Source organism: Mirounga angustirostris, unplaced genomic scaffold (genome assembly GCF_029215605.1).
Source record: "Mirounga angustirostris isolate CCGP_5_RB_7025 unplaced genomic scaffold, mMirAng1.0.hap1 SCAF_10, whole genome shotgun sequence".
Classification (NCBI taxonomy): Eukaryota; Metazoa; Chordata; class Mammalia; order Carnivora; family Phocidae; genus Mirounga; species Mirounga angustirostris.
This window is the reverse complement of record NW_026991718.1, coordinates 93,475,182-93,489,385: the sequence shown is the minus strand read 5'-3', so window position 1 is coordinate 93,489,385 and position 14,204 is coordinate 93,475,182. Positions and strand designations below refer to the sequence as shown.

The window sequence follows — 14,204 nt, the reverse complement described above, 5'->3', positions numbered from 1 at the left end:
AAGTTGGAGCCATAGCCAGCTGAAACCAGCTGTCAACAATGTACTTCAGGGGCGCCTGGGTGGCTCAGTCGTTAAGCGTCTGCCTTCGGCTCAGGTCATGATCCCGGAGTCCCGGGATCGAGTCCCACATTGGGCTCCCTGCTCGGCAGGAAGCCTGCTTCTCTCTTTCCCACTCCCCCTGCTTGTGTTCCTGCTGTCGCTATCTCTCTCTGTCAAATAAAACAAAAACAAAAACAAAACAAACAATGTACTTCAGCTGACCCAGAGATGCATGAGTGAGAACAAATGACAACTGTTTTTTTAACATTTTATTTATTTATTTATTTATTTATTTATTTATTTATTTATTTATTTATTTATTTATTTATTTTTATTCTTATGTTAATCCCCATACATTACATCATTAGTTTAAATGAAGTGTTCCATGATTCATTGTTTGTGCATAACACCCTGTGCTCCATGCAGAATGTACCCTCCTCAATACCCACCACCAGGCTAACCCATCCTCCCACCCCCCTCCCCTCTAGAACCCTGTTTGTTTTTCAGAGTCCATCATCTCTCATGATTCGTCTACCCCTCCAATTTCCCCTGCTTCATTCTTCCCCTCCCGCTACCTTCTTCTTCTTCTTTTTTTTTCTTACCATATATTGCATTATTTGTTTCAGAGGTACAGATCTGAGATTCAACAGTCTTGCACAATTCACAGCGCTTACCAGAGCACATACCCTCCCCAGTGCAAATGACAACTGTTTTAAGCCAGTGCCTTTTGTGGTGGTTTGTTATGCAGCACCACTGTGGCGATAGCTCACTGGTATTTGTCGCTCATATAACTGAACACTCCGAAGGTAGCATGGTCTCCAGGTAGTTGGAAAGGAATTCCTCTTCCACTTCTCTGTGATTCTCTTGAGGCTTCAACCAGGATGGTTTCCTTCTTGGTGGAATGATGACCATACCATTTCAGGCTTCACATCAATACCCCAGTACTATCTAGAAGGCAAGAGGTTTCTCTTTTTCAACCATCATATAAAAGTCCTGGGCTTACTCTGGAAGATAGTATGGAGGTCCCTCAGAAAGTTAAAAATAGAACTACCCTATTATCCAGCAATTGCACTATTAGGTATTTACCCAAAGGATATAAAAATACAGCTTTGAAAGGGGTACCTGCACCCTGATGTTTATAGCAGCATTATCAAAAATAGCCAAACTGGAAAGGGCCCAAATGTCCATCAACTGATGAATGGATAACGAAGAGGTGGTGTATATATAATGGAATATTATAGTAATATAATGGAATATTACTCAGCCATCAAAAAGAATGAAATCTTGCCATTCACCACAACATGGATGGAGCTAAATTGTATTATTCTAAGTGAAATAAGTCAATCGGAGAAAGAGAGATACCATATGATTTCACCCATATGTGGAATTTAAGAAACAAAACAGATGAACATATAGGAGGGGGGAAAAAGAAAAAAGAGAGAAAGAAACAAACCATAAGAGACTCTTAAAGACAGAGAACAAACTGAGGGGTGATGGTGGGGAGCGGGTGGGGGATAGGCTAGATGGGTGATGGGTATTAAGGAGGACACTTGATATAATGAGCACTGGGTGTTGTATGTAAGTGATGAATCCCTGAATTCTACTCCAGAGACCAACACTGCATGTATGTTAACTAACTAGAATTTAAATAACAATTTGGGGAAAAGGAAGTCCTAGGCTTCACGCTGATTAGGCCAACACAGGTCATGTGTCTATCCTGGGCCAATTGTTGAATAAGGAGGGTGGGATTGTGCGACTTGGCTTATGTCAGTCAGCGTCCCCTCTTAAAGATGGAGGCAAGCTCAATCTCTTCCAAAATGCATGATGTGCCTCATTAAAGGTGGGAACATGCTGAGAGGCATTTTATTCCAGCAGCATTCATTATGGAGAATCTAAAATCTCCAAACATTACATTACATTATTTGGGTCAAGCACCAGAATGTGCTTTACATAGAACTTTACCATTAGCCCATTGGACTCCCAAACTCCTAGTAACTCAGGATTTTAAGAAAATGCAAGATATATCTGGTCTATTGGAATTGGAAGATCTCTGAGCTGTAGGATGAATTAATGCTAATGTGATGAGAATTTAACCAAGTTTGGTGCATTGGTATGGATGTCATTCCACTGCGTTCTGGCCTCCGTTTTTCTGATGAGAAGTCAGCTGCAGTTCTTCCAGACACAGAGTAAGCTTCAAATAAAAATGTGTGTTGAATTAATGAATTAAAAATAGAACCATGGTCTTCTGACACAATCTAACATTCTTTCAAGAATACCCCACCATTGCTTTGTAAAACCTTCCTTTATACCTTTACTGCTTCTACTGAAGCCTCTGCAGGAAAGTGACTCAAACAAATCAACTCAGATACGTTTTCCAAACATGGACATTAAAATGATCACCAAGTATTTTTTCTGCTTCTAAGAGTCCTCCCTGACCTCAGATCATCTACAAGATTGAATAACCCTTATCAGCTAACATGTTTTTGTCATTCAACTAAGGTTTGTCATTTTACAAATATTACTGAAACCCTGTGCTCAAGGCACTATGTTAAGTAGTGTGACGGATGCAGAATGGAAAGAGTTAATACTTGCCTTAAATTACCCAACAATTGTAATCTAATTGTTGTTCAAGTTTTCAAGGTAATCTTGGAGAGAAGGACCTTTCATGAAACTCCAGATTCTCCAGGAGTAACTTGTCTGTCTTCTTGTGGGATTATTTTTACCTTATTGTTTCTAATCATAAAGGGCCTCAGTTCTATAGGAAACATCCATCAGCAATAAGGCAAAAATGATGTAAACCAAGCATCTTGATGTGACCCAGACCAGGTCTTAGGTATATTCCCAAATTCTTACATTAATGTCTTAAAAGTACCTTTCCATAAATGTCACCATGGCTATGCATGGGCACTGTTCAGTCTGATTTGCGGGCAATGTCCTGGTTAAATAACTCTACATAATTGCCAGTCTGGGAGTGCAGACTCGGCTACATTTTCTTCAAGTCTCTCTTTCTCTTTTTATCTTTTATTCCAGTTGAGTTATGCCTTGAACCATACGAACAGAAAACTGACACTGGAACCTAAAATAACTGTGAATGCCAAGATTGTTGTGGTTGGTGCATCCAATGTTGGAATTTCCTTCCTAGAGACATTGGTATTTTGGTGAGTTATTTTACTTTATTTCTTTGTTTTTAAAGGGGCTCTTCTCTTCTACACCTGAGATGGTTTTTTGAAAGAAAAGACCTGAGTTTTTTTGTCACCCCACACACCCTGCCTAGGTGGATTAATGAGTCAATGAAATATTCTACACCAAGGGTTGGCAAACTATAGCCCCTGGGTCAAATGTGGCTTTCTACCTGCATTTGTAAATAAAGCTTTATTGGAACACAGTCACAGTTATTTATATGTTGTCTCTGTTTTCTTGCTACAATGGCAGATTTGAGAGTCTGTAACAGAGGCTGTTTAGCCTGCAGTGCCTAAAATATGTACACTCTGACCCTTTCCAGAAGTTTGCCAATCCCAATCTATACTAGTGTTTCCCTTATTGGCTGAATCATAAGAATCACCTGGAGCATTTGTTAAAGAGGTAGATTCCCAGCCCCAGCACCAGACATACAGAATCAGAAACTTCCAGGGATGGCTCTGGGACTCTGTATTTTAGTGGGTGCTTCATATAGTCAGGCAAGTTTGGGAACCAGTTTTGACATTGCATATCACAAATAGGCTTTCAGAAATGGCAGATGGGCCAGGACCTTTCTTTCAGCCCCTGCATTTTGAGTACCAGGGAACAGAGGAAAATCCCACAGGGAAGACTGAGGCCTGTGCGTCTCTCCCGTGCTGTTCTGTTACCCTCACAGCACTAAACGGGTTTCCTTTCAGAGCCCATTTTCCTGATAAGGGGATTCCCAAGGGTTCTCAGCTTCCCCTGAGTAGTTCTCCATCTGCTCACTGAATTTCATCCCCTCCCTGACAAGAAGAGCCCTAGGTTATTGTCCCAGAACTTGGGTTCATGGTCTGGCATCACCACCACCTGACATGGAACCCTAGATGTGTTGCTTCACTTCTCTCAGACTTGGTTTCCTCATTTATTTATTTATTTTTTAAAGTCTCACGGATGTCTTAAAAGACCCTGGCTTTGGAGAACTACAGACTCCTGAATCAAAAGAGTCCAGTTTTTTCTAAATCTTTTGCTCAGGATCACATGAGAAATTTTAGTTCCTGTTCAAAACTATAGGTGCTAAGAGATAAGCAGAAGATGGGAAAAAACAGCCTCCTTCCCCTAACTCCTTCAGAAGCCAACAAAGGTACCAGCCCAAGTGTGAGGCATTGTGAGGGGTTAGACAAGGAAAGGGAGGGAGGAAATGACCCCTAACAGGTGTTTGTCCCTGGTTGATAAGGAAACGAGCTAGCCCTGCAGGGTTACTTTGCTCATTTGACATTACATTAACCAGATAAAGATTTTTTTTTTTTTCACTTTCCAGCCAGTTTGTTCAATTATCTGGAACATATCCCTAGTTAATCAGAAATAAGTCACATGTCATTATTGAAATCAGCAACAGAGCTCACATGCTTTAAATATTGTAGTCAGTCTATAGCAATCTTTCATTGCAAGAAAGAAAGAATGAGAAGCACCTGGGAATATCCATTTTTGCATGTACACCACACTACAGTGTGAGGGCTCTCCTCGTTCTGAGGGGTCTCTTTCTCTAAGACTCCAAACAGTAAGTCATATGCGACCATTTCTGAATGATGAATTATCGGTGAGGACTTGTGAAATTATAGTAGTCAAGAAGTTAGCAAAAACAGATCTGAAATCTTCGTTCACCTACATAGTCATTATGTCTTATTTTAAATGATTACATGAAGATATATACATATAATTTTCTTTTTGTGGAATCAACTTAGATTTAATAAAGACAAGTAGAAATTTGGATATAAATACTTGCTTGGTTAAATTCCTCAATCAGACAGACCTTTTTAAAGCATTTTAAAGTACTCATAGTTCTCTGTCATCATTATGCAGATTACAGACGCTAAAAATAGACTGGTATCAGTTTACGGATCTTGAATCCTTCACAGAGGAAATAGTTTTCTCATTATTTTCCCTAATTATTTTAAATTAGCAATCACCATAGTAACCTACTGCATATTTTACTTTACCAGCTTAACTGCTATTTGAACTAGATGTTATAAATGATTTGACCTGAAATGAAATGGAAATGATCACCAAACATTGACCCCCAGTGAGGATGAAACCCACATTTTGGAGGCAGGATTTAGAAAAATTGCCCTCCTGATGTTTCCACATGGCCATATCAGACTCAGCTGGGGCACTGTGGTTCCCGGAAAGCCCACATGAGGCCCAGTACAGCAACCTCTTTTTCCAGAAAATCTGGTAGTCCTATCATCTGGTGACAAAACAGACAACTCTTTGTCCTCATATTATGTACATGCCAAAAAAATTACAAAGCATTTGTCCTCTTCAAAGGACACCAAAAGCAGTCCCTGCATAAGATCTCTTCTTCCCTTGTGATGCCCTTCTTTCCTCAAGTGCTAAGGTGCTACTGGGGCAGCTGAGAGGATTTGCCCTAAGTCATCAACTAATCCAGTAGGATGCAGCTCCATGGGAGGGGGAATAGTGAGGGTGATGTTTTGATTTATTTATTTATTTTAGTGCAACATTCTATCTGGTCCTTAGCTGTTTGTTACCCATCCAGTTACATCTGCTTAGACACACCTTCTTGTCTTTGGTTGTCAGGGCTGTGAGTCACCCTGCATCTTCTTGTCCTTTCTAGGGCAAGGCCTCCTGCGCCCCTCAGTTCCCAGTGACATGTGTGACAGGTGTTTTCCGAGGGACACATACCAGCAACCCTTGGGGTGCTCCCGCCCTCCCAGTCCTATTCAGTCCTCCAGGGCTGGGCTCAAGAGTGGCAGCCCTGCTCTCAGAGCTTCCTGCAATCTCCATGCACCCTCCTGCGGCTCCTGACCGGCTTTTGGAGGTGCACGGTAATTCAGCATCAGGGTGAGGCTCAGCTAATTTGTCCCTGCACCCCTCTCCTGGGGGTCATGTGCGTTTGTCTTCTGAGAGTGCTGTGTCCAAGAAACTCTGAGAAGAGCTGAGAAAGAAGTGTTTTCGGGCCCCACACCCCACCCTATGGCCAGTGTGGGCTCTGGCCACAGGCGTCTTTTGGCCTTTCCCCATCACCTTCCCTGCCAGAGCATGGGCTCCCATGGTGATTACCAGGAGCTGAGCAGGGGACCAACAATAGGCATGGAGTAAGGGCCAGGGGAGCTTTCTTGGGGTAGGGATGAAGAGGAGGAAACCCCCGCTCATCCTGTGGTGTAGACAGCAGTGAATTGGAGGGGAAAGGCAGCTCTTAAGACATTTTATTGTGAATCATCTAGGTTCTTTAGCATCCCAAGACATTTACATTATGGACCTGAACTATTTTTAAATTACAGTTCTCATGATTGATAGGTTGTATTCATTTGGCTGTCCCGGCTTTTTGGGACTGAAAGTTCTTGGCTTGAACAGTATAAGTATTTCATATACATTATCCTTCTCGGTACTGTTAGTAATAAGATTTGTCTAAAACTCCAATCATGGGAAAGAGCAGAAGGAACTTGGCGTCAGCCCCCCTCTGCTGCCAACCTGTGCTATGGCCTGTCCTCCTCACTGTGCTGAGAGGATCACGGCAGGGACCCCCATGGTCCTGCCAGCCTGAAGGTGCTGTCACCCTAGGAACTCCACCAGTCACATCTGAGGCCTAAAGGGAACTTCCTCTTCCTGGATCAACAGCCAGGACTGGAGGTGAGCATCTATCATCTGTCAAGGAAACACTGTTTCCCAAAGAAAAGCTTTGCAGTGAAGTCTGAAAGCTCTTTTCAGAAAGCAGGAGGCCCTTTCCCACAAAACTTTAGGAAGTCATATTTTCACCAGTCACTTCCCGGACCAAGTCCAGCTCTGCTGAACTCCCTGAATGTCATGCTTTGACTACTTCAGGCTTTCCACTGAAGTACTACAAAATCATTTTTTAAAGAGAAATATAGAAATGCTATGCCAAAAAAGGGAGCAGATGGGGCACCTGGGTAGCTTCGTTGGGTAAGTGTTCGACTCTTGATTTCAGCTCAGGTTATGGTCTCAGGGTGGTGAGATCGAGCCCTGGGTCGGGCTCCGCGCTGGGTGTGGAGTCTGCTTAAGCTTATCTCTCTCCTTCTTTCTCTGCCCCTCCCCTGCTCACATGTGCTCTCTCCCTAAAAAAAAAAAAAAAGTCAGGAGCCAGGTCTATGAACTCATCTTCATATTTTGCATCCTTTTTACTCACAGTGTGGCCTGTGGAGCGGCAGCAATATGACAGTCACCTGGGAGCTCGCTAGCAATGCAGAACCACAGGCCCTGCCCCAGGAAGTGTTCCAAGTAGAGAGCGGTTCCCTCCCCGACTCCTTCCGCCGCCCCCCCCCCCCCCAAGAATTACACAGAACAGCTCCTTCGCTCTCTCTTGGGCATGAACTCACTGAGCCGAAGCAGTTACGGGTTTATTCTGTTTCAGCTCGTGTGTCTCTCTGCTTCTGTGCATTATATTATTTACTCCTAATTATGGAGCAGTTCCTTTTAATCCATTATTTTAAAATCCTTCCTAATTAAATCCTGAGGTAAAGAACCTCTCGAGGAGCCTGCAGTGGCATCCTGGGATGACAGTGACTGAAAGCAGCCCTGGGTGGTGTCCCGACGACCCTTTGTGTGCCTTAGAGAAACACACGCTTGGATTCACAGAGAGCCCTGGTGGCTGCGAAGGGCCCAGGCTCCCCTTTCCTTCCACTTTCACCACGGGGAAGAGTTTTCTCAAAAAACCAACCGAATAATCTCATCCAGTGGGGAAGGAAGTCTCTGATTTTCTACTCAGACCTGAATCCCTCATCTGGTTGGGTGGGTTGCGGTGACTAAGGAGAGCATGGACCAGGGAGGGCACATCTGTGAAGCCGCAGTTGGGACCGGATGACCGAACCTCCTGTCAGCGGGCCGCACATCCGGCGCAGCTGTGGGCTCTGGCAGCAGCCAGCCCGGCGCTTGTGGCTTAATTAGACTTTTTATCTCTACATTCGTCTGAGGACATCTGAAACCTTCAGTGTGGCCTGTCACTAATTAGGTGACTAATTAAATAGTTGGTGCTTACTTGCTGATCTCAGAGCTGAAGCCCCGAACAGGTTGGTGGTTGTCATTGTTCCGTACTGTCGGTCTCAGCCCCCTGAATGGGTGGCCATGTGCTCTCTCCGATTGTCCTTTTGGTACCTGGGCCAACACAGCACGGCGGCCTGGCCTGGAGCACATGCACTAATGTCCCCGCTTTGCCTGGGGAGCAGGCAGAGATCACCGGCGGCAGGTGGCGTCTTGCCTCTTGTTATGTGGGCATCACAGTGGGACCAGTCAGGTGGCCCGCACCGAGGCCCCAACTGTCTGGTGGCTGGGGTCGGGTGGGGGAGGTGAGGGGAGGGATAGCCCTATGTGGAGCTCAGAGGCCCAGCCTTCCCAGGCAGAAAGAGCTGACGTTCTGCCACCAGAAGATAATGACCCAGACTCCCTGGTGTTGCTAATCGCAATTGAGTTTCCTAATCTGATTCCAAGATTTAAATGTAATTAATGTTAAATGAAAAAAATCTTCATTTACTGAAATTGTCCATTCCTGCTCATTTCAGAATAACTTTTCTTATCTCCTACTGCCCACTTTGGAGACTCCCAGGACAAAAGAAAAGCAACACTCTGAGCAATATTAGGTCTTTTGGGGGATAAGCTTATTGTCAATTTTTTGTGTGTTTTGTGTGTGTGTGTGTGTGTGTGTGATTCTTTGGGGTTAAGTAGGGAATGCGTTCTTCACCATCACACAAAGTACAAACCACATATGTGGACTGAGTAATAGACTCACCCACCCTCCACCCTCTACTATCAGATCTTTTCAAATGACGATGTCAGCGCCTGTCTTGGGTTGTAGTCCTTCAAAAGCTGAACACAAAGAATTTGGGTGCAAGCAGTTTAGTTGGGGGTGATCCCAGGAAATTACCTGAACCGCAGGGTGATGAGGTGGGAAAGGGAGGGTAGTCAACAAAACCCCCAAAAAGCATTGGTCAGTGGGTCACTGGGCAACTGAGACATAATCCCATACTGGGGCCCTCGAAGACACAACAGAGAGTGGCCCCTCTTCTCATGAGGGAGGTAGAATATTTACCCACCAGTTAACATCCTTCTGGTCACATGGTCACCTTTGGCTGTTCTTGCAGCCTGTCCCTCCATCTCCCCTGGGCAGAGGATGCCCTCAGGCAGAGAGGGGCAGGAAGGCATCAGTGTGGGAGAACCTTTTGCAGGTAATGTGGGTAAGCTCCCTACCATGCCCATTTCTTTAGTTTGTTCTTTCTTTCTTTCTTAATATTCCATTGTCCTTTAGTGAAGCATGTGGGCAGAGATGAAGGCAGAGAAAAAGCGAGGCTAGATAAGGCTGTAGCAAAAGGATTTCATGGCCACCTTTCTTCCCAGGTGTTCTTGTAGCTCTGGAGAGACCCCAGGTGTACCAGAAACCTTTGCTGGGAAAAAAAACGGCCTTGAGGGACCAGTCTTGGCAAATACTTTATTTCTACTTTGGGACAGACATAAGGTTAGATCAGTAGTTTTCAAATTGTGGTCTGTGGACCAGCACTTCCGTATCACTTGGGGACCTGCTGGAGATGTGGACACTCAGGTGCTACCCTGTAAGGATTGAATTAGAAATGGAGGGGGGAGCAGGGGGCAGGGATCTGTGTTCTCACATCCCTCTAGGGGGTGGGGTGCGAGAACCACTGAGTTAGGGTGTAGTGGAGAGAGTCGGTGTTCTGCCATGACTGATGGGGCCCAGGAAAATCATCCAACATCTGTGAACCTTACCATCTTCATCTGTACAACGGGGAGAGAATCCAGAATCTCTCCTCCTCACTGGCACGGGGGTTAAATCAGGTGATACATGCAAAGCATCTGGAAAAGCCTAGCACTCAAAATTTATTAGACCGACACTGCCCCACTAATTAAATCTGCATATCTAGTTCCCTTGTGGCAGCCTTGCATTGTCTCTCATATGAGGGAAGAGACTGGGGAGGTAGAGCCTTAATATGGAAGATGCTTTCTTCCCCAAGGATTAGGGATGAATCACAGGTGTTTCCTGCCAGCGTATGTGTCTGTTCCTTGCAAGAGTTCCTGGTCTGGCAAAGACCTTCTCTTGTGGTTCAGTTAAAATGGCCACCATCTCTGGTTTAACAACATGAGGACCAAGCAAGCTGACCAACACTCTGGGGTGTTTCCATTTTGCAAAGCTGCTTGACTATGGAGAAAACTGGAGTTGTGCCCTGTCCTTTTAGCTGTCTACCCAGACTCAGGAATGTATAAATCCCTTATGCACCAAAGACTGTCATGGTCATAAGGGCCACATCTCTGGCTCCCACTGATCATCACTGCTTTATGGGCTGCCAATGGATGTTTCTTAGGCTTTTTCATGATACTTGAATGCTTTGCAACCCTTAATCTGGACATATTTTGGGTCCTCTATTCTGCCACTAACCTCAAGTTTATTATGTAAGTCTTGGGGGCTCTGAGTGCACCTCCCCACCCCAAATCCAGGAGTTCCCTTAAATTAAAAAAAACAAGGCCAAGACAGAAATTTCAGTCTTTACTCATGTGTCTCAAATACTTAATGGGATCATATACTTCCTTCATTAAAACTTATATTAAACTCCACCTACTTTTCTTAAGCACCCAAAACCCCTGGGAGCCTCTCATTTTTCTGTGCCTAAACAGTGGTTCTCAAAATGGACCACCAACATGGACATCATTTGGGAACTTGTTAGAAATACAAATTCGCAGGTCTCACCCCAGACCTACTATATCAGAAACTTGGAGATCTCTGTTTAAACAAGTCCTCTAGGGAGTTACTTGGACATCAGTGGCACTGGTCAATACTATCTGTCCCCATCCTACTGTCCCCACCTTTCTCATTTGCAGCCTCACTCCTCAAAAGACAATGGACACCATACACTCCCAGTCACACCTCCCCGACCAGCCTCAGCTCAGAATCCACTAGTCACTTTCTTGCTTCCCCATAACACCCACCATTTGAATTGTGTTGACCGGGTGCAAGCAAATAGAAGTGGCTACGAGCACTTTGAGGGAATAAGGAGGTGTCAGACGGACACTTCCCTTACACCATTTGATATTGGGTGGGAATTTGGAGGAGGGGCCTGGAAGCCCAGGAATGGTCCTTCTGTAGGGGCGCCAGGTGGCCATCCCCTCTGGACAGTTGGAGCACTGGGAGCCACTATGTGAGACCCAGACCAGGCAAGGCCAGTTACTGGGCCCATGGCCGCTGGAGACCATGTTGATCTCTAACTGCAGTTCTCTGAAGAGCATTTCTTTCAAAGGGATAACCAGAATCCTCCCAATAAGGTACTTGGGCTTAAAAAAAAACAAAAACAAACCTTGAATTTCCTTGTATTTTAAGAACCTGTGATGAAGAAAAATGTTGCGATCAGCTTCCTAGACATGAGGTTAATGTTGAGTAACTTTTTCTATAAGCAACAGATTGTGAAAATTCCAGACTCAACAATTCTGTACATCAAAGCTACTAGTGGGGGTGCAGGTGGAGTTGGAGGTGGTAGTTTTAAAAAGTTTCCTGGGCCCCCATTCCTGTAGCTATAATTCCCAGGCTAGGGTGGGTCCTAGGAATCTGTATGTTTAAGACTCCCCATGTAACTCTGACATGCACCTGGGTATTGTCACCATTTATGTAGACATTTTCTCAAAATTGGCAGTCTTATCCATAAGGAAACCTATTTCCCCCTATAACTGGTCATTGTAATTAACCTGTTTTTATGAGCTTGTTTTCCCAACCACATTTTCTAATTCTCAACAAATCATATAACTTCTAGGTCATATCATTACTTCAGGGCTTACCAGGCATAATTATTAACTTATCATTAAACATGACATAGCTGAAGTCATTACCCCATTATCATTGTATTTACACGCTAAATTGGACCTAGTAGAAAGCATTTCATATACTTCATGCTTAAACTATCACCATTAAGAATAAAGGTCCAACAAGATCTATCTGTCAAGCATGAGGAAACCTGACCCTATGGTGTTAATAAAGCCTTGTATCCACCAGCATTTGCTTCAAACATAAAACCCGTCCTCATCCCCACTCCCACGCCTCCAGAAGTGATCTCACTCACTGTTGAATCCCCACAATGCTTTATTCCAGTCTTAGGGACCTGACTGATTGGTGTCTTATATTTTGCCATCTCTTGCGTGCAAAGGCTTTCCAGCTGGTCTTTTGTAACTACCGTCTTGGTATTACATCTTGTATATGCTCCATGTATATAAAAATATGTTCAAAGTATAAATGTATAACATTTTTACTTCATATATATATAATCATTTCCCATACATTATAAAGCAAAATTCAATTTCATCTTAGTTTCTTTTGCCAGAACTTCCAAATTTTATTCTTCGTTCAGTGACCATTTCAAACATTACATTCGTTTTCATTTTTTTTAGTAAGGTTTATGTTTTACTTTTATGCAGAGATACACAAGCTATTCATCTGAGATCCTGAATCCCCAGACCTTCCCCCTAGTCCCTTACCTCGGGCACCACCCAACTCTCCTGATGGGTCCCTGGAGAATTCACAGAGCACCTACGTTACTCCAGGCAGGCACCCAGACCTTATTGTTGGGTTCAGTGTTGATTCTAGATTCGTTGTCCCAGGACACAAGCCTGGACTCAGGCAGATTTAAGAGACTTGCTGCTTGGTCCTTTTCTCCAGACCCCATGCTGGTTCCTACGGCAGGGGTGGGGTGGGTGGGGGGGGGGGGAGGCTTCCATGAATAGGAGAGCCACACAAGATGGCACCCAAGAGAAGAGAGAAAAAGGGTTAGGGAGAGAGCTTTGAACTTCTCCCTCACCCCATGAACACTCCACCCACTTTTAGAAGTGCTCAGAATCCTTAACCACACCCTCTTTGGGTCTCTCTTTCTTTGGTCTCCCCCTGGAGGTCCGAGTGTGTCATTACTGACAGCTGGGTGGCCAGGGGCAGTGCTGTTTTTACTAACACAACAAAAACGAAGGAGCCAAGGTCCTTGTCAAAAAAAAAAAATCTCTTTTGGTGATCTAAACAAAATAATATTGCCAAAGAAAGTTAAAAATTTTTTCAGGGAAAAACGGGTAGATTCTCTTAATAAATGTATCATAAATATTTTGACTCGTTTGCCTTATATTTTTCTTTTGGTATTGGAAATTCACATAACTCCCAACTTTTAAGTTCCATCTATAGCATTTCACCATGAATTTTGTGACATTGCGTGAATATCATTAAGACTGAATTAGATCTGAGTTATTCTTTGACTCCTTAAATAAGCAGTTAGGTTAAATACCTGTCTTGAGCTAGGATTTACTGTAATTTGGCAAACATTTTTGTCATTGTTGTGAACAATTCAGAAAGCAGAGATTTTAGTAAATTAAATGGTAACATTTAGATTGATGTGAGATAATTATTTTCTCTCTGCATTATCTATTTATTCAAATAAAAGCATTAATGAAAGCAGTTTATTAAATCACTGGCTTTGGTTGCCCTTGCTATGCCAAAAAAAAAAAAAAACAGGAAAAATTTAAAAATAAAAATAATAAGCATTCACTTGGCAGGCTGACAGGTTTCTATTGCCCAGAAGGGTAAGCAACATGAAAAGTTTTATGTTTCTTTTATCGTGTTCACAATAAATTGGCAATGTGACCCTCTTTATTTGAAGGATAAGGATGTTTAGACCTAATTTTGTAGCTGTCCTGAAGCATGGAATGAAACGCAATACCTTTTACTTATTTCCCTGGATACTCTAATCCCTCCCTGCTTTACAAGTATCTTTGAGCTGTTCCTCCCTTTGTATCCACAGCAACATAAAATCCCCACTGGAATTATCTGCTGTGAAAATGCAGGTGCACTTGTTTAATGTTTCATTGGCTTGAGCACTTAACTTGAACTTTTTAAAATTTTTTTCCATGACACCGTGACCTTTGATTTTGGAGTAGAGGGCTCGCAGTGATGTTAGATATTGTTTATGTACATGAAGCCAACACCATTAGATCTGAGAACTGTGTTTTTT

At 43.5% G+C, this 14,204-nt stretch overlaps 1 protein-coding gene across 1 annotated transcript in view; it reads left to right on the top strand.

Moving 5' to 3' along the window:
- CFAP61 (cilia and flagella associated protein 61) overlaps nucleotides 1-14,204 on the top strand; it is a 304,410-nt gene that overhangs the window by 181,646 nt on the left and 108,560 nt on the right. Inside the window, exon 18 of the mRNA XM_064572747.1 lies at nucleotides 3,070-3,197. Coding sequence (XP_064428817.1) covers nucleotides 3,070-3,197 — 128 coding nt within the window. The remainder of the gene's footprint in view (nucleotides 1-3,069; nucleotides 3,198-14,204) is intronic.